General features: G+C 40.0%; 1 protein-coding gene across 4 annotated transcripts in view; it reads right to left on the bottom strand.

The window, feature by feature from the left end:
- Positions 1-21,577, bottom strand: part of ARK2N (arkadia (RNF111) N-terminal like PKA signaling regulator 2N) — a 90,130-nt gene that overhangs the window by 23,532 nt on the left and 45,021 nt on the right. For 3 of the 4 annotated variants that reach the window (XM_055125346.1, XM_055125345.1, XM_004606100.2), the window contains exon 3: positions 5,030-5,212. The exons of the other annotated variant lie outside the window; for it this stretch is intronic. In XM_055125346.1, coding sequence (XP_054981321.1) covers positions 5,030-5,212 — 183 coding nt within the window. The remainder of the gene's footprint in view (positions 1-5,029; positions 5,213-21,577) is intronic. 4 annotated transcript variants of the gene reach the window in all.

The raw sequence follows: 21,577 nt of genomic DNA, 5'->3' as shown, positions 1-21,577 counted from the left end.
AGTATCAGCATAAAAATATTAGTTCATTTTAGGAATGCTAGCAATCTGTTCACTCCTTAAGCTCTCCTCTATCTTTTTATGTCAGCACAAATATACAACTTGAATTCTATTTCATAATGTAAGATTATGGTTAATGTTTATGTTAATCATTTGCCTTGTGACAACTTACAATCCCTAAATTTAAAAAAAAAAGATATAATTGTGTTTAATTTTTACCGTCTTCTTCAGCATGAATACAGTGGCTTGAGTCTGCTGAGCATTCCTGAGGCCTCACTGGTGCTAAATTGGTCTAATGAAACCAAGCACATTACCGTAAGTTCATCTGATGGCAGCGATAATGTTTGGGGATAGCGAGTAGTTTTGACCGAGTTTTGTCGGCCAGGGAAATTGTGTGAGGCTTTACATAACTGACCTGAGGCCACACAGTTTGCACAGGGTTCAGAACCAAGCCAGAGGCATCAGGCTGCCGCCCACGACAATGGCCGACTCCAGCATCAAACCTGAAAAGGCAAGGCCTTGGCAAGAGCGGAAAAGTTTGTCAGCTGTCGTCCAAGAGGCCTTCTGCATTTCAACTCTTCTTGCCTCCATTAAAAAGAAAATGGAGGGGCCGGAGCATAGTGCAGAGGGTAGGATGTTTGCCTTGCACGTGGCCAATCCCCAACATCACATCCCATATGGTCCCCTGAGCACCGCCAGGAGTAACTCCTGCGTGAAGAGCCAGGAGTAACCCCTGAGCATCATTGGGTGTGACCCCAAAAAAGACAAAAACAGAGTAAAATAAAATTTAAAATGATAAAAAAGAAAATGGAACAGAGGAAACAATTTTGTGTGCAAGCACATCACTGAATGGCTCGGAAAAAGGGATGCCTGTCCCTTCCTCCAATAATCACTTAGTGAGACACCATTGATGAATTTGGGGCAGACTGCTCTATGACTGGGTTGTTCTTTTTTGGGGAGGGAGAAGAGAGAATTTGGATTGACCACTAAAGCATTTCTCAAATCACAATAACCCAAATCACAAGAATCATCACACTAAGGAAGCAAATTATACTAAAAGCCCAAGTATAGAAACTATGAACAGACAACTAGGCATAAATTCTAATATTCTGTTGTGACACTGTATGCATATTCAAATCTAAAAGAGAAGTTACCCTCTGGACAACTATATTTTCATATATAATGTTTTATTACCCACACAGCTGCACTGTCCATTTTGTTTTGTTTTGTTGATTACTCTCAGGGCCAGGGAGATGGCTCAAAGGGCTGGAGTAAGTAGCAGGTAGGGATCTCAACTTCAATTCCCTTCTGGACCTGCAATTACCCAGTTGGGAGTAGCCTCTGAGAATCACCAAGTATGGCCCCAAAAACAAATTTAAAAAGCTACCTTATGTCAATAAATGGCTTCATAGTGTATCTATGGGTATCTCTGATAGAATGATGACTATACCATGACATAGACAAACCTAGAGAGAAGTTTATAGGTTGGGGCCAGAGCAACAGAACAGTGGGGAGGGTGCTAGGCTTGCATGCAACTGACCTGTGTTTCATCCCTGGCATCCCATACGGTCCCCCAAGCACTACCAGGAGTAATTTCTAAATGCAGAGCCAGAAGTAAGTCATGACCATGACCCCGAAACACCTAACAAACACATATGCTCTCTATCTGACAACCCAGAGAAAATATCATATAGATTCTAAAAGATCCGTAAAAGAAATGTTCATGGTAATATCATGTAGAATAGCATCCTAAATGTCCAGAAAGAAAATGGGTAAGTCAGCTGGGGATGTGGCTTAATGGAGTAGTAGAAACTTGCATGTGAGAGACCCCAGATGCAATCTCTGGCACACCCCTCGACCCCCAAGCATCCCAGGGTGTGGCCCCTACAAGAATTTTCTTTTAAAGAAGAAAATGGGTATATAAGGTGTGAGATAATCAAACTGTAGAATATTAAATACCAACAAAAATGAATGGAATGATAAAAATTTGAGATTTGTCTTTTCAGTTTAATATTTTGAGAGCTTTGCTGCTGCTAAGTATGGTTCTTCTTTTTTCCTTTTCCAGAACAAAAGCGCTAGTTCAAAGGGCTGCAGTGTGATGCTTAGCACATGGAACCACAGAATGGTTCCCCAGCACTGCCAGGGGAGGACGCCCAAGCACAGAGCCAGAGTAGCTGCTGAGCACTGCCAAGTGCGCCCCGAAGGCAAAACAAGTGGTCATCTTCAATATCAGACCAAGACAATGCTAATCCATGTTCAGAAGCTTGAGGACACCACAAAAAGTGTGTGACCCTAGTGAGCACCACTCAAGAGTGTGAGCAGTAAAGCCAAGTGGGCAACCCCTGTCAATACAACAAAGACAATAAAGGCAGAGCTCGTCACAGAACAGCGGGCAGCCTACTCGGGTTCGATCCCCAGCATCCCATGGTCCCCTGAGCCCCACCAGGAGAGATCCCTGAGTGCAGAGCCTTGAGTTAGCCCTGAGCTAACTGCCAGGTGTCCTCCCACCCCAAAGAAAAAGAGAATTGGGTGGGGGGATTAAAACAACTCTAAGTGAAAATAAAGCATGCTTTGAAGAAAGGACAAACTTTAAAAAGATAAAACAAACTTGGCCTGCTAATGTACAGGTACATAATAATACAGTGAGAAAATGTTTACAAATAAACAGAAATACCCACATCAAAGAGGAGATTCAGGGCAACTCTGGAGTGGAGATGGAAAGAGTTAAAGTAACAGGTATCATGGGTTTTCCTGCCTCTGGTATTTTTGTTGTCCTGTTTGTTTCTCTTAGGGTGACTCCTAGTCACCTAAGCAGTGCCCAGGTACCACTCTGGGCTGTGTGGACAGGTAGGGTTCAATGCCTGGGCCCAGTAGTGCAGGGGATCACTAGGGCCACTATGGAAATGCTCAGGGGACTGTCCCATGCTGGTGACCAAACTCAGGGCCTCGACGAAGCAGGCGTGCACTCCAGCCTTCCGAGCTATCTTCCGGGTCACGCTTTGTGTCTTAAGCATGATGGTAGGAGGCCCACACAATGGCCCAGAGGTCTAAAACACTTGCTGGCAAGCCAGAGTTTAAAACCCCCAGTGGCCAGCACATGAGGCTGTGAGCTTCATTATAGCCAACACAGGCACTGACAACCCCATGACCTAGGATTCCTGGCCAGAGAAAATACATTAGCAAAAAATGACGGCAGGGCCTGAGAAATAGCCCCCAGCACCACCTAGGGTGCCCTGAATACTACCAGGAGTGATCCCTGAGCACAAAGCCAGAAGCAAGCTGAGCACCACCAGGACCAAAACAAAACACATACCCCCAAAGGAAAAAAAAAAACAAAAAACACATCATTTTAGATACCCGTGTGATACAGTTCATCTCATTCTGTGACCAAAATTTTTAAAGATAGGGCTAGAGCGGTAGTATAGCGGGTAGGGCATTTGCCTTGCACGCAGGCGACCCAGGCTCAATCCCTGGCATCCCATATAGTCCCCAAGGCACCGCCAGGAGTAATTCCTAAATGCAGAGCCAGGAGTAACCCCTGAGCATCTCTGGATGTGACCCAAAAAAGCAAAATAAAGATAATCAACAATAGATTTAAGCACATGAAGGCTAAATAATTGAACTAATAATTAACTTGTGTGATTTAACCCCTACGCAGATAACGTCAATAATACCAGAGACCCTAAACCCTGCATTTATCACATTAAATCATAAGTCACTTCAAGGCTTATTTTTAAAAAATCATGAATTACCAATGTTATACACCAAATAAAACACTTAATATGAAAACCAAAACTGTTAAGTGTTCATGTTTCCCCCAAGAATGTATTACTAAGTTTATCTGTAATAAACTTATCAAATTTATTACATTTAATGGAAAACTAAAGCACAGGTATGTTGAAGAAAATGATAAATTAATCAGTACACAACACAAAATTATCTTAGAAATATGTATTATGAAAAATGTGGTCAAAATACTCTACTGATATAATATCATGTTAGCTTATATTTTTTTGCAATATTCAGATGTAGTAATAAATTCTTTTAGAAATTCCTTATGGGCAAAGCAAGTATTTGAACACATAAAAACTTAAATCCAGAGGAGCAAACACTTTGTCCAAGGTCAAATAAACACTTAGCAATCACACCTTAATGAGAACCTGGTCCAGTTTCAAAATTTGCCACAACAAAGTAGTCGGGAACTCAACAACTAAATCTTAAATTTGCTCCAATAATTAGGAAAGACTTAAGTGTGATTTGTGACAGGTCTTTCCCCTGTTTTATTCTCCTGTCACTCTCAATTTTAAGTTTTAAATAATAACTCTTTATTATGTCTGTAATACAAAACGCATCCCCATAAATACTGTTTTAGGTAATGATCAAACTATTAGATGCATAAAGGCCCATGCAATTTAACATGAAAGAAAACATTCGGCACGAGCAGCGTGCCTCCCTTCTTTTCTTCGAGTTCTAGCGCTTTCTGTAACAGGTTCAACCAGGAAGGACAAAAAAGATGGAAGAGTTTTGAGAAATATCTTGAAGTTCTAGAAGCTGGAGCGACTACAAAGGTTTTCAGAGGTTGCAGCAATGGGTTAGGGGATTTGAGTCACTCTTAAGAATCACCATGAAACCCAGGAAAATAATGCAAGACAGGAGAAGGATTTTTTACTTAGGTAACAGAAGCAGAAGCGGAAAGATAGGAGCAGTCCTATGGGGCAGGTACAAGCAGCTCCCCAAGACACAGAGCAGCGAAGAAACGGAGAAGTAGGGAAGAGGGAGGAGAGCTGGATTAAGTCATCTGGGTATTTTTTTTTTTTGCATATGTTAGACATTGGTTACCCCAGAAATAGGTCCACTGATACAAATAGAGTCTCACTCTGTCTTGATTAGAAAAGAAGGATGACATGCTTCCCAACTCTTTTTGGAGTCCAGTGGGCCCACTCGCCTCAGCAGGGTCCACTACAAGGCAAACAGCTAGCCAGGTGACATGCACATTAGACCCGTAGAGAAGGGACGGGGGTGGGCGACCAACCTGCCTCCGCCTTCAGCTCCTCTAGAAGCCCGCAGGTCCTCCAGGTACCTCCTGCGTCCTGGCCGCCTACACAATTACTGTGCTCTTGAACTACTGCAGCCGCCAATAAATTGTCCACATTTACCACTTCTGGGTCAGAGCTGGTGTCAGACATATCATAATGAGCTACCACTGGAGGTCCATCTAGGGAGGAAAGAAAATGTATACTTGTATCTACCATGTGGGCTGAAACTAGTAAGAGTCCTCTAAATGCCAATTTGCCTTTATCTTTTGCTATTCGACCTCATCAGAAAAGCTGTACTTTACACACAGAAATAGTTGGCACAGGAGGTGGAAATGGGAAAAGATAATCCAAGCTTACAAAGGCGAGGAACACACGTGGGGCGGAGGGGAACGGGGGTAAAGGAAACAGAAGACAAGACTGTACTGAACAATGTTACACTGAATGCCCACCAAATTTCTGAAGAGCAAAAAGATTAAGAAAAGGGGGAAGATTTTCAAGAAAGTGAGAATTTTTTCTTTAAAGTAAAACCTGACACAAACTATTAAAACAATTTAGGGTTTCTAAGAGAATGAATCTAGCTCTTCCTCTTACTGGCTAATACTGAAAATCCTGAGTGAAGAAGAAAATCAAATGTGAATATATACACGTATATAGACATATGTATATGCCTATGTATGTATATATATTTCCCCACTTTCAAAGACATAAAGAAAACACAAAGAGCTCTACTTCACTATTTCCAGTTAAAGCTCTTTCTATAATATCAGGGATATTAAGAATTTTATGACAACCTACAAAAAAAAGATACTAATCACAAAATCCATCTTCCGGATTTTGCTTTGGATGTCTCAAAAGAGATAATTTATATTTTCTTTTCCGTAAGAAAGAAAACTAGTCCACACTCCCAGGAGATGATACACAATCTTACAGAAGACGAGGTTAAAGTTCTTACTGGAAATTTAAGAGACCCCCTTCCAACTCCAAATCAACCTAACTAGCTTGAAAAACAGCAGCTGAGTTCCAAACTAATTAAACTGCAGCAAATCATGCTAAAATAACTTAATATTCATGCTTGTAAAATATACACATGCTTTTAAAATACTGATATCCTTTTTCTAATATAACAGCAAAAAAGCAAAAGTAAAGTTTTTGTTCAAGTATGAAATTTATTCCTTACTACTACATGTGTTCTAGAATAAATTAGGAATAAATGAATGATATTTCTTTCCCCAAATTGTTATTAATAAAGTGCAGGCAAATCATTCAATCCCATAAAGAAATTTTTAACACCATCCAACAAATTAACATTAAACACATCTACTTTATGAAACTCTTGACTATGAAGAATACATATGCCAATAATAGAACACAATGAAGGATTACTGGTTTAATACATATGTCCACCATGTAAACTGTCACTGAGCAAAACATGGAACACATTATCCTTTAAAACTAAGTTCCCACATCATAGGTTGATGTAACATTTTTTCATCATAATCATTTAAAAATATTTTTAAATAAAAAAAATGACCAAATTACCAAAGCAAATGAGCTGTTAAGTGCCACTACTTAAATAGACATCTTACAATATGAAATTCTAATAATCACGGTCATTTCTGTTGACTACTATTTAAAAAATAATTTTGAATTCCCCCAAGAGGGCAAATCAAGTTCATAATATTCAAGTGTGGCTTCAATATTAGCCGTTAATAGATTTTAGATCAAAGGGAAAAAGGGGGCGGAAAAAAAAAACCTGCTCCATGATTGAAGCTTTTCTTCTAGAAAAGAAAAAAGCAGAATTGTTTGTGGAGTTCTCATCAGAGTTCAATATGATTATTATGGAATCAAGAAACGATTGTGATAGCCAAATGCTAGGATGCAGAAGATATGAGGGTCAAGTACAATATTGACTATTTGACCAAATATCCTATTTTTGAAAGAACTTTTCGAGTGTTTCGAGTTCATAAATATATATAATTAAAAATTTTATATCACGAGTGCTATTCAATATTTTGCCCTCACACCCCCAACCCCAATCTCATAGTTGAGACAATGGGTCAACAGTCTAGTCAAAATTGTACCTCTTCTACATGTATAATCATGCAAAAATGTAAGTGTTGTGTACATGCAGAGTAACGTCACCTACCCATGGAAATAACTGGTCTGAAAGTCTTCATCAGTAGGAAACACAAGCATACACTTGTTATCTGGCTTCCTTCTTGTATCTTCCATATTTCCAAACAGCATCCCTTATAGCTTAGCTTAAATTTAGTATTCATCATAAACAAAGGCAGCAATATTTTTATATTTTAAACAACACAACATTTAAAATAATCACTGTCATTTTTCATTTCCAATATAGTCACACAAGTCAATACTGTACAAACTTTTAAACAAAGCAACAGATGGCTGGTTGCCTTTCCAACTTGGTCTTCCAACATGGGACAATGAAGGATCTCGTATTCCCAGTCCAGCATTCACAAATAAGGATTAATTAATTTAAAGCACTTAGTACCGAGGCTTTGACTTTGAACCACTGAGCATTAATTAGCTAAGTGACAATGCCAATTTGACAATTTATAATCGCTTTTCAAAACACGATTCTTGCTACACAGCAGAAATGAAAGAAGGTAGGAGTTCCTATGGTCCCTTTATTTGCTTTTTAAAAGTACCACTACCTGGGGCCAGAGAGATAGCATAGTGGGTAGGGCACAGGCTGGGTTTGATCCCCAGCACCACATATGGTCCCTCAAGTCCCACATGGAGTGATGCCTGAGTGTGTAGAGTCAGGAATAAACCCCGATTACTGCTGGGTGTGTCCCCCGCCAAATAATAATAAAAGTACCATTTGAAAGGGGGGAAAACCCAGACTCCTGAAGAAGAGAAAGAAAGCTCAACAGACAAAACAGGAAGCAGTTTTGTTGTTGTTGTTGTTAGTAATGTTTTCCATTTTTTCACTGTAGGATGAAATAAGGAAATACTGCGCTATCACCTGATTATTCCTCTGTGCTGTTCCAACTGCACTGTACCACAACCAAGTGGACTTTCAAAAACATCAAGACAGTCATTTCAGATAAAGTTACATGTGGAAATATTTACAACTCCAAGTGTGTTGACACAAGCCCAGCATTTACTTAAGGATATCCAAACTCTACATTTTTCACCTGCTCAACACAGGTCTGTCACAATCCAGAAAGATGCATTTATAATAATAAAACTCACTGGTTTCTCTATAATTATTAAAACCAGCCCTGTGTAGAGGTCAATTTAACATAGTACATAATGAATTGGTCTCGTCAGCCAAAATGCTGCTTTTTCTGATTACAATATTTTAAAATTTCAACTATTCATTAAATTTTCAGCTATTTATTCTTTGTAAACAATTACAAGAAAAATTAAAAACTGGCAATTATACACACTACTTTTCTTTCTTTCTTTCTTTCTTTCTTTCTTTCTTTCTTTCTTTCTTTCTTTCTTTCTTTCTTTTTGGTTTTTTTGGAAGGAGTCACACTTGGTAGTGCTGAGGGCTTACTCTTGGCTCTAAGCTCAGGGATCACTCCTGGTGGTGCTCAGGGGGGGCCATATGAGATGTTAGGGATTGAACATAAGTGGCCATGAGGAGGCAAATGCCCTACGTGCTGTACTATCACTCCAGCCGCTCCAAACTACTTTTTAAGAACTCATCTAAAAGGTACAGCAGTTACCTTGCACATTTGCTCCCTGACACTAAGTAAATAAATGTCAGTTCATCAACTTTCTTCTGGAAACAGGTTTCATCATCTCACTGACCTCCTCTCTATAGGTTCTAACTTTTCAAATAACAGGTTAGGATGTGCTTGGGTGGTGAAGTGTGTGCCCGGCACTGCCACAATCAAACAAAAAAGAGCTCAAGTTTTTCTTAAATACCAAAATAAAGATGGGGTCAAGGGTGTGGTTCAGTAGTAGAGCATGTGCCTTGCATGTGTGAGGCTGTGGGTTCAATTCCTGACACTCGTCCCTGGTTCTGGCTTCAATTCTGGCTTGGTCCAGCAAACAACCAAATGGGAAATAGTCCTCAAGTCTAATACAGACATATGTGTGTCTGACATTCCTGGTACCATGTGTTTTATCCCCGTGACTCTAAATCTTCTGCATTATAGTGTGAATTAGTTTTAAACCTCGTATACGGTCCTTCTGTATTGCATGGAAACAATTTGAGTAACAAAGGAAAGTCAAGCAACCCGAAACTTCACACCTACTACATGCATCAATGATAACCCCTTCTTCAAATATGATGAGCAAAGTGACAGGACGTTTAGATGCTATGAGTGCCATCATTTACCATCTGCCTTCTGTGCATGAGGAATCAGCATCCTGGTTAGAAAAACCAGAATAAGCCGGCTGTTTTCATCATTGAGGTCATTAGGATAAGCCTGCAATAGCACTGGAAGTTCATACCAGCGCCTGGCAGCAAGCACACAGGTTCCAAAGCTGATGCTACCTTTTCCATCTTAGTTGTAGGACAGTTTCTTCACGGGATGATTTATAATGAGGGTTTAAGGAAGATCCAAGACTGAGCACAAACTATTGGCCTGCTGCCCCAACTTTCCATTGTAATCAACACCTGCCCCTGCGCTTCACCCTTCTTTGCATGTGAACTCTTTATGTGCTCAGCCTGCACGCAAGCACTGAGAGACATCACTGCCTGAGATCACGGCTTCTACTGATCCCAGATAAACCCAACTTGGTAAGCAAATGGCTCATGATATCATCAGAGATATACTCGGCTTTTATATTTAAAGTGCAATATTAGGGGCTGGACCGATAGCACAGTGGGTAGGGTGCTTGCCTTGCACGTGGCTGACCTGGGTTTGATTCCCAGCATCCCATATGGTCCTCTGAGCACTGCCAGGAGTAATTCTGAGTGCAGAGCCAGGAGTAAACCCTGTGCATTGCCGGGTGTGACCCCCCAAAAAAGAGAAAGTGCAATATTAGTCTGGATGTGTCCAGATAAAGTGTTTCAAAGTCAAATGAAGATTGATTATTTCAAATTTAGCATCATCCTTGCCTGCAGTCTTTCCAGGAACACAAGTTTTTGCTAGTCTCCAAAATAAAAAGTCGAATTAGGATCTAGGAAAAATAGGGATTCTTCCTCTAGCCCAGAGGCACTGAAAAATTGATCAAAGTCAAAAGTCAAAGTCACCCTAGTTACTAAAAGGGTCTAAGCCTAACACCACCATCTACAATGCTTCTCAAAGTGGGGATAATGCTGAATGTGGGGGTGTGGGGGAGGAGGGGGCGATCACCAGGTTAGAACAATCCAGAGGACTGGCAGTAACCTTGGGTACAACTGGGGGGCATTTCTGTTTGTTCACATAAAGAAGGCTGATTTCCAGGTGGGGTGCTAAGTGTTTGGTGTTTTGTTTTGTTTTTTCCTTAAAAAGGGAGCAGTAGGCCAAATCCCTTTGGGGATCTCTGGCTATTAAAAAAAAAAAAAAAAAAGGCGGGGGAGAAGCAGAAATCACAATACCTCAAACCAGATAGCAAAGTTTAAAAAAGAAGAGGGGAGGGGAGGGGAGGGGAGGGGAGGGGAGGGGAGGGGAGAGGGGAGGGGAGGGGAGGGGAAAAAAGGGAGGGGGGAGGGAGGGAAGGGAAGGGGAAAATACTCAGAGCCAGGGAGACAGCTCAAAGGGCTGGAACCCTTGTCCGGTGTACAGGGTGGAGTCTCTCTTGCATCGTCCTGACGGCCTCCAACACCCTTAGGAAGTCCCTCCACCCCCAAAGAGGGAGGGCAGCTAAAAGAAGAGTTCTAAGAAACTACCTACGTATTGGAGAGTGTGTAAGTGGTAGAGTCAGGGCAGGGAATGAGGGGCAGACCTGACAAATGGAGAGGAAAAGGCAAACCTCCAGGGTTGCAGGAGAGGACCAGGAAGATGGCCCAAAGGGCTGAAGCACATGTTTTGTGTAAAGGGCCCTACAATTGGCCCCCCCAAGCACCAAACCCAGAGCAGCCCCTCTTCACCCGCCACCCTTCACTTCCTTAGCACCAGCAAGCATGGTCCCAATAAAAAAAAAGGGGGAGGGATTTGTAAAACCTACCCCCCCCAAAAAAAAAACATTTTCATTAAATATCCAAATATTTATCAAGACAAGAATTTGCATCTGCAAATGAGAAAAGATCCCTTAACAACTGCACTGTGCTTTACGCATTCTCAAATACATATAAAACAATCTAAATAGAAAAGCTCTCAAGGCATCTCAGAAAGATTACATCAACTATAAACAACAAGGTCCATACAGAAAAGGATCATACCTAGAAAAGCTAAATGCCAAAAGCTGAGTATTTTCTTCAGAATGTCAGAAGTTATTTCAGTAAAACTGTCTGAGAATATACTGCTAAATGGAAATGAACAGCCGTGCACTGGTATGGCATGCTTAGGAATTAGGTTATTTTAAAATAAAACTAAACCAATGTCCTTTCCATACTTTCCCGATTACACTCATCCTAATTATTAAAAAAAAAAATGATGTAAAATTTTTAAGGTAGGAAGATGTCTAGGATTACAAGTGTCCCTATGCTGATAAATGACAAGCCATTCTGTGCCCCCAGAAAAATTGCTGATACAAATGAAAAAGTTACTTGTGAAGGGAAGTGATAAAACCAAATATTCAAGGTAACCAGACTGGTTTTTAAAAATCCATCACAAGAAGGGCTGGAGCAATAGCACAGCGAGTAGGGTGTTTGCCTTGCACGTGGCCAACCACGGTTCGATTCCCAGCATCCCATATGGTCCCCCGAGCACCTCCGGGAGTAATTCCTGAGTGCATGAACCAGGAGTAACCCCTGTGCATTGCCGGGTGTGACCCAAAAAGAAAAAAAAAATTCCATCACAAGAAAGAGTAACAATTAAATTTTAACCCTGAGCCATATATACAGCATTTGGGAAACTGCATCAAGAGTTTATTCCAAAAGTTGCTCGGGTAATTTTATCAGGATACAGGAAGCAAGGTGCTTGAAAGAAGAGCTGTTTCAACTTATCTGCACTGGGGACAAATCTGTGACCTACCACTTTAATAGTCTGATCCACAAAGAAAATGAAAATACTGACATACAAAAGTAAAAAAGAACACAAAAATCAGATATGATTTTTCCCACAACCCTGTGTCTGCTAAGAATGGTTTTTGATTACTCCTCAAAAGACACTAAGTTTTACTATTTTCTAAGTATTCCTCAATTTTCAATCGAGTAACTTAAGATGGACATGAAAAGGAAACAAATCACAACCTCTTATATGAACACTGATATTTTATTTCCTCTTTCAATACACCATTTTTTTAAAATCCTCAAATTAATTCTAAAACATTATGCAAAAACCTACTTTATTAACTACAAACTAATACCATTGATTTTATTATGGAAACAGCTTTCTTGATTCAGGAAGAGCTAATGTAAATTGCCTGGTAGAGAATCACTCATAAAACAAAACTATCCTCAACAGAGTAATCAGAAACATTTCTTTTTTAAAAAATTTTATTTTATCTAGCTGAGTTTTACACTTGAAAAGCACAGTTAAGATATAATGATAATGCAAATAAAATTAAAATCACAATAACCTGATGATATTCTTCTTAAATCTTAAAGTTTTAATATAAATATCATTGCTAAAGAATACATTTCTTCGTGGATTATTACTCCTTAATTTTTCAAGTTGTCTTCTATTTTACATTTGGTAACTGTGAAAATACCAACTCAACACTAGTATACCAGTTCCCACTAACTTCCTAAACGTTAGCAGAATTAAGAACAATTTTTAAAAATAAGTATAGAAACTCATTCACACTGCTTAAAATTCAAATACCCATAATTTATTCTGGACAAATTAAAAAGACAAGCTATTTTAGCTATACAATAATAGAGAACTTATACATCACTTTGGGAGAAAACTTTGAGAAAAAATTTTCTTTGGAACATTCTGTTTTAAGAACAAATTGAATAAATTAAGTTTATTCACTAAAATTTCTTTGATATACTGTATTTTCCCACATGTGGCAGTCCACAAAATCTTTTTATTGTGCACTCTCAATGTACTAGTACGAAAAGAGTAGAGAAACCAGCATAAGATTAACAAAAAATTATAAAGCAACAATTAAAGGGTCTTCTACTGTAAGATAACCTGCCTGTAATCTGTTATTCTAAAAAGTGACGACAACATAACTTCCACAGACTTGTACTAAAATAGGCAAAGTCAGCGGATATTAAAATAAAAATGATCAGTAATATCACCTAGATCATCTAGAGGTGCTGTGCTCAACAAGAGCAAAAAAATCACTGTAGCACTTCTTTCACTACAAGCAGATTAAATGCTTATCTGCTGTATTTTTGTGTGTGGGGGGGTCATATCCAGCAGTGTTCGGGGGTTACTTCCTTCTGGCAGTCCTCAGGGAATCTTGAGATAGAACCCAGGTCTCCCACATGGCCAAGAATGTACTCAGCCCACCAGGCTATAAGGGATAAGTCCTATGTAAACTAAGCCCATATCCAGAAGACACTTGGTATTAAATCTATGTAACAGTAGGGATTGAGAGAATGAGTGAGAGAGAGAGAGAATAAGTCTGAGGAAGCCTTTATATATTCTTTTACTCAATCTGCTACCTAACAATGATACAATAAACCTTCCCCCCACACACAATGCAATGACCCTAACTAGACTTTTATGTGGGGAACTTCTTTTTCTCACATAATACTTAGGAAGGCCCGAGTCCATTAAAATTTCTGTAGACTAGTACATAAGTTCATGACCACCAACCGACCTGTCAACTATATATTAACCCATAGATAGGATTGTTTCAGAACTCTGAAAATGATCCCACATATGCATAGGCATGCACAGACAGATGCGCACACATGCATATACACAAGTACATTGTGAGACTACATTCATTCCTCTGACTTGGTTTAAAAGGAGGGGAGAAAGGGTGTTGGAAGGGTCTGTGGCCTGTGTGAGGGTGGGTCAGGAAAAGAAAAAGGTTTTCTATTGGTAGTCCCAAATGACACACTCCTTCAGCAAGATGTTTAAGCTTAAACTCCAACATGATAATTACAATTAAAATGTTATCTAGACTTTTACCGTGCTTAATTTTAATAATGCATATAAAGTATGTATCAATATAATTAAGAGTTACTATTGTCTAATAGTTCTAATAGTAGATCATTTTAATCTGCTAGGTAAATTCTTTAAAAGTGATTAGATAACTAATGTCACAAAACAAGGAACTTGTACAATCTGGGTAGAAAGCAGCCTGTATGGGCTGTAGGGCGCATTCCTAGCACATGGCTGACCTGGGTTCAATCCCTGGCATCTGCTAGGTCCCCAGCGCCCCACCAGGAGTAATCCCCAAATACACGTTCAGGAGTAAGCCCTGAGCACAGACAGGTGTGGCCCCAAAAACAGAACAAAAAAACTCGGCCTATAGACTGTCTTCAAATATATTTACATAAGTGAGGGTATGATTGCTGTATCACTGTCATCCCATTGATCATCGATTTGCTCAAGCAGGCACCAGTAACGTCTCCATTCGTCCTAGCCCTGAGATTTTAGCAGACTCTCTTTACTTGTTCTTCCCAGCGGTGCCACATTCGAGGCTCCTTCAGGTTAAGCAGAATGAGACCCATCATTGTTACTGTATTTGGCATATCAAATTTGCCATGGAGAGCTTGACAGGCTCACATTAAGTCATAAAGCATGAACTCTCCCACCACCTCCTTTTACTGTAAGGACCATTGGTAGCCCAGGATGCTCTCCCTCTTACAAAATGTCCCAGTAGCAATCAGTGCCAGTCACATTCTTAAATCCCCTTTTGATGTATAAGCTAACACACTCAGTCTCCTGAGAGAAATATGTGGACATTGTGTGTGTGTATGTGTGTGTGTATGTGTGTGTGTGAAACTGTCTATGTGCATTCACGTGACATGATAAGGGGTGGGGCATGGTGACTCCTCTTGGCATGAGAAATAATACCAAGTAAGTTACCCACATACTCTAATATGCCATGAATAGCTCTGCAATATCCATTTGCTTTAGGTTTAATTTGAAATGCACTAAGGTTCACATACTTGCAAAGATTACATTGGAGAGCTGTGTTTTAAGGTTATATAAAATTAAAGTTAGAGTTTTCTAGCTTTAATTTTTTCCTGCCCAAAATTTTCAATGATTCTGGAAAATACTGTCCTATTGTTCTTGCCACAGAATCCTACTGTGTCAGAGATTCTTATATGGTGCTTCTCAATGAGTCATGGAGGCTCATTCCCTGAGTCAGTTTTAATTCATATTTGCCTTGAGGGTCTGATACCCCCTATAAAATGCCAACTTGGGCCAGAAAGATAGCTCATGGGACACAGGGGGACCAGCCCAGTCCCGGGCACTGCATGCTTTGCTGAGCAAGGTCAGAGAGACCCCCGAGCACAAAGCCTGAGCACTATCAGGTGTGGTCTAAAAACAACAACAAAACCAAGCCAGCAACTAATTCCATGTGCATATATCAGAGAAATAACACAATTCATATTGAGGATTTTATTCTGGGGAAAAAAGGAAAAAAAAAGCCTTCAACCACGACTAATGTAGGTTTCCTTCCAGCATAAGTCATTGGAAGACTATAAAAATGCCCACGGACACACTATTTATCCTTCTTATAATTGTACAGGAATTGAGGGAGACAACTAAGGGCCTCTAGAAGAAAAACTAGTATTAAAAAATTCTACCGCATATTCTAAAAGTTAGCTTTCACTTCTCAGTATTTAATCTTAGGAATAAAGATTATCTCGAGGGGGAAAAAAACATTACCCAAGAGAGTTATATCCATTTTGTTATTGTTGTTTTTTAAGAATTAAAACCACTTCAAATACTTGATACTTTAAAATGTCCATTGTACAAAAATTAAATTTTGGAAAAGAGGAAATCTTAAACTACACTCTGGTAAAGGTGCAACCATTTGAAAGTATAACCCATTAAAAATCTAGTATTTTTCTAAACAATTTTCCTTTGGTAACACCTTTTCAAGGCACTGTGAGAGACTGAAAATTAGTATGATTTTGTATATGTTTCTGCTACAAAATTCTTAAGATTAAACTCCCCAAACAAAATGCTAAGGTTTTCTTAAGAATTTTAGTACTTTGGGGGCTGGAGTGATAGTACAGCAGATAGGTTGTTTGCCTTCCACGCGGTCAACCCAGGTTCGGTCCCCCAGCACGGCCAGAAGTAATTCCTGAGTGTAGAGCCAGGAGTAACCCGTGTACATTGCTGGGTGTGACCCGAAAAGCAAAAAAACAAAAACAAAAACCTTATAGAAGTTTAGTACTTTATGAATTAAGTCATGAGTTCCTCTGCTCCTTTACTATCAGTTTCTTTCTTTTTTTTTTGCTTTTTGGGGCACACCCAGCGATGTACTGGGGTTACTCCTGGCTCTGCACTCAGGAATCACCCCTGGCGGTGCTCAGGGAACCATATGGGATGCTGGGAATCGAACCGGGGTCCACCGCGTGCAAGGCAAACGCCCTACCCACTGTGCTATTGCTCCAGCCCCCACTATCAGACTTTCTACTTCCATTATATTCAAAATTGTGTAGACTTCTCATATTAATAACAACTCCTCGGGGGCTGGAGCAATAGCACAGCGGGTAGGGCGTTTGCCTTGCACGCGGCCGACCCGGGTTCGATTCCCAGCATCCCCTATGGTCCCCTGAGCACCGCCAGGGGTAACTCCTGAGTGCAGAGCCAGGAGTAACCCCTGTGCATTGCCGGGTGTGACCAAAAAAATAATAATAATAATAAAAATAACAACTCCTCAAACACTCAAAATGTTATTTTTATCTTGGTTTTATTATTAAAACCTGTTTAGTAATAAACACCATTCCCCTAATTTTTTTTTCTTAAAGGAAAACAAAATCTATAGACCTCCTACTCAATTATCCAATAACAAATCAGATCTTATCAATACTAGTAATAACTTGTCTACATTATTCTTAGAAAGTGAATTCATGTTTCCTATTTTAAAACATTTTTCAGTACATGCTCGTCACTGTCACTGTCATCCCGTTGCTCATTGATTTGCTTGAGTGGGCACCAGTAACATCTCCATTGTGAGATTTGTTACTGTTTTTGGCATATCAAATATACAACGGGTAGCTTGCCAGGCTCTGCCATGTGGGCGAGATACTCTCCGTAGCTTGCCGGGCTCTCCGAGAGGGGTGGAGAAATCGAACCCGGGTCTGCCGCATGCAAGGCAATCGCCCTACCCACTGGGCTATCACTCCAGCCCAGTACATGCTTAGTATATCAAATATTAAATCATGAAACAAAACTTTTACTGCCTGAAGCAGTTTTTACACATGCACAGAAATGTATGCTAACATGCTGAAATTTAACTGAAATATTCTTATGTCTAAGTCTATGTCTAGAAATAATCATAATCTCAGGAAGAAGTTGAAATCAGCACAAAATTCCCTAGTAACATTTCAACATAAACTAAACATTATAGATTAAAATATGGTCAGTCCTAGAGACTGAACACAATGGCCACTCAACGCCTTTATTGCAAACCACAACACCTAATCAGAAAGAGAGAACAAAAGGGAATACCCTGCCATAGTGGCAGTGTGGGGTTGGGGAGACGGGACTGGGGAGTGGGGGAGGGATGTTGGGTTTACTGGTGGTGGAGAATGGGCACTGGTGAAGGGATGGGTTATCAAACTTTGTAAGGGAGAAACATGAGCACAAAAATGTATAAATCTGTAACTGTACCCTCACATTGACTCACTAATCAAAAATAAACTATTAATTTAAAAAATAAATAAATAAATAAATAAATAAAATATGGTCAGTCATCCAAAACCAATATGCTGCTTCTGTTGATATAAAAATAAATTAAGAAAAATATTAGTGAGAGAGAGTAGTTTACAGGTATTATGCTATAATTTTAGGAGGAAAACATTATAGTAAACTTCCATTTATTTCATGGCAAAAACCCATTCCAATGTTACATAACATGCTAGAATATGTCAAGAAACTCATTGCAAGTTGTACTGGCACTCAAACATTACCCCCACCTGTCAGATACCATGTTCAAGAAATTTGATTCATGGGGCTAGAGTGATAGTACAGCAGGTAGGGCGCTTGCCTTGCATGTAGCTGACCCTCATTTGATCCCCAGCGTCCCATATGGTCTCCCAAGCACTTCCAGGAGTAATTCCTGAGTTCAGAGCCAGGATTAAACACTGAGCATCGCTGAATATGGCCAAACACCAAACCAAAACAAAACTTTGAGTCATTACACAATGAGAGACAGACTGGTCTTTTTCATCCGTGTGTTTGTGTGTATGTGCATGTACAGGTACACATACGTGAGAATTTACTGTGAGATATACACCAGGTCCTTTTAAAAAAATAGTTTTCAGATCAAAACTAGAAAATGAGGGGCTGGAAGAGAGTTTAAAGGGCTGGTCTGAGTTATATCCCAGCAATGCACAGTTCTCTGAACCCCACTCAGTGTTGGGCTCACCCAAGCATCACTAGGAGTGATCCCTGAGCACTGCTCTGGAGCACCAAACACGTCCAAAAATACTGAAAAATGAAAACAAATTTGCTCAGCCTATTACAGTTCATTAGTATGCTGCAACTATTTGGATAGGAACAGAATTGTAAACATGGTTAAGTTTTATAAACTGGAGCGAGAGTATAGTGGGTAAGGCGCTTGTCTTGCATGCAACTGAACAAGGTTGAATTCCCAGCACCACACATGGTCCCCTGAGCTCTGCCAGTGGTGATCCCTGAGTGCAAAGCTATGAGTAATCCCTGAATACTAGCAGGTGTGGTCCAAAACAAACAAAAAGTAGTTTTCTGAGTAAAATGGCTGATGAATTTATTCATTTGTATATATATTGAATTGTATATTCAATATTTATATATATCTTGATTTGTATATATACTGAACTCCAAATATACAAAGTTTTCGAAGTTGAGACACCATCAAATATTAAGTTTTTCGATATGGAGAAGTTATCAGTTACAAGTTTGAAGGAGAAATTTTTACCATAATAAATCTAGTAAAAAGCACAACTTTTAAAAATCAAATAGTTAGATGGGGGTTTGGCTCAGCAGTAGAGCACATGCTTCTAACGTGTGAGGCCTTGGGTTTGATCCTCAGCACCGTGTGGGGGGCCCAGGGAGGGGTGGGAACAACTGTGAAACCAGTGAGTATTCAAATTACATATTAGTACAGGAAAAAAAAAATCACCCCGAGTTGTTTCTCACAATATTCCTACCAACCCAGAAAAAACAAAATGTCAACTATCTTCCAATCTACAAACACACACAGTATTATCTCTCATACCATAAGACCTCTGACCCTGGGGTACTTTCTCCTTTTGACATAGTCCTCAGGTTCTAATTTAACATAGTAAAGGAGCATTTATTTTCAGCTCAGTGACTGAAAACAAAATTAAACATGTAGTACTTTAGCTACTGTGCTTGATCACTGAAACCTTAAAAACGCATCCAATGCATACTCCAAATAGGTTTCATCTGTATCCTTCAGGGGCGCTGACAATTGCACTGGATGTCTGCTAGATTATTTATTGCTAAGACAATGAACTTAAAAAGTTAAAGTTCACAATAAAAATTCAACTATGCAGGGGCTGGAGAGATAGCACAGTGGGTAGGGCGTTTGCCTTGCACGCGGCCGACCCGGGTTCAAATCCCAGCATCCCATATGGTCCCCTGAGCACGGCCAGGGGTAATTCCTGAGTGCAGAGCCAGGAGTAACCCCTGTGCATCGCCAGGTGTGACCCAAAAAGAAAAAAAAAAAAATTCAACTATGCAGCATGAAAAAAATACCAAATTTCCCATGCATGAAATCAAACTCTCTTCTTAAGTCACTTTCCGTACAATATTTTGCATTTTAAGTTTGCAGTGTCTATTTTTGCTGAACAATTCATTCTTCCTGCGTGTTATTTAATTTTATAATGCATTAGACTATCAAAAATTCATTATATGAAACAAAGAACAGTAATATAAAAATGTTCGTGCAGGGCACGAGCGATAGTACCAAGCAGAGTATTTGCCTTGCATATGGCCAACCCGAGTTCAGTGACCATTCCATATGGTCATTACTGTCCCTGTCCCCAAGCCCGCCTGGAGTCATCCCTTAGGGCGGAGACAGCAGTAGGCGCTGAGCACAGCCAGGTGTGGCCCAAAAACTTAAAAAAAAAAAAAAAAAACACCTTCATGCAATACATTCACTCATGATCTGCAGCATGAATTAATTACTTGATTTCTCCCCAATGGAACCAGAAAGGAGACAACCGTGTTCACAGAGAAAAAATAAACTAGGAGATTATGAAAATTTTCTGTTTAGCTAATTTGTGTTGACATGAAAAAAAGTCTAGCACAGTGGGTAGGGTGTTTGCCTTGCATGTGGCCAACCCGGGTTTAATTCCTCTGTCCCTCTCAGAGAGCCCGGCAAGCTATCGAGAGTATCCCGCCCGCATGGCAGAGCCTGGCAAACAACCCGTGGCGTATTTGATATGCCAAAAACAGTAACAACAAGTCTACAAGTCTCACAATGGATATGTTATAGGTGCCTGCTCAAGCAAATCAATGAACAACAGACAACAGTGCTACAGTGCTACATGAAAGAAGTCTAGAGATAAGGACAACTCCTATTACACTATCAATCTGGTTCTATGTTCCAACCGCAGGTGACCCTTTTCAACTTAAAAATACACCCAAACTACTTTGCTTTGGATATCTAACTATTAAAAAAAACTGCTTAACGTATATTAAAACTACTACCAAAAGAAACGCACAGTGCACAAAGGCATTCTTTCTCACCCAATCCAAAATGCAGATAAGTAACACAATTTTGTGATAAATTCAAATGTGGCTCTGTGTTACTACCGTTTTCAGCAAAGTTCACTAGAAAACTATATTTCTTCGGGAATTCTAACATATGTTACCAGAGAGCTGCTGTGACAGTACTTGAGAGTCAGCTATGGGTACAGAAGCACCCAAGCACCTGACTGTCTGGGGAAACGCTTTGGCCAGGTAGCTGGATTCTACATTTCCTGGCTTCCAGCAGCCGCTTGCTCTCTTGCGAGTGCCAAGGTGAGTTAGCTTTTCCATCCAGTGTAGAAATTATCCTCTGCCTCTTGCGAGAGCAGCTCATGGCCTCTTTCAAGCTACTGCCCACCCAGTTCCCACAATACACGGCATCTCCGTCCAGTAACCCTGGACTTTTCCCCAGGCGATCCTCAGATTCCCAGCCACAACTAAAAAATCAAACTAAAATTCATTTAAACCATGGTGTGATAATTTGACTTTTTAAAAATAAGTAAAAAACATGGGGATTGCATATTGGGCGTTTTTTGGGTGGGGGGGGCTTGGAGGGCCACCCTGCAGTTGGCTGTGTGCAGGCAAGTGTCCTACCCACTGTACTACTTCTTTAGCCCCAGAAATTTGCATTTTTATTAAGGCATGCCTACTCAGGAAAATGGCTTAGGCATTACCAAGAAC

The sequence above is a fragment of the Sorex araneus genome, chromosome 2, assembly GCF_027595985.1.
Source record: "Sorex araneus isolate mSorAra2 chromosome 2, mSorAra2.pri, whole genome shotgun sequence".
Lineage (NCBI taxonomy): Eukaryota > Metazoa > Chordata > Mammalia > Eulipotyphla > Soricidae > Sorex > Sorex araneus.
The sequence above is the reverse complement of the archived record's forward strand: the minus strand, read 5'-3'. Positions and strand labels throughout refer to the sequence as shown.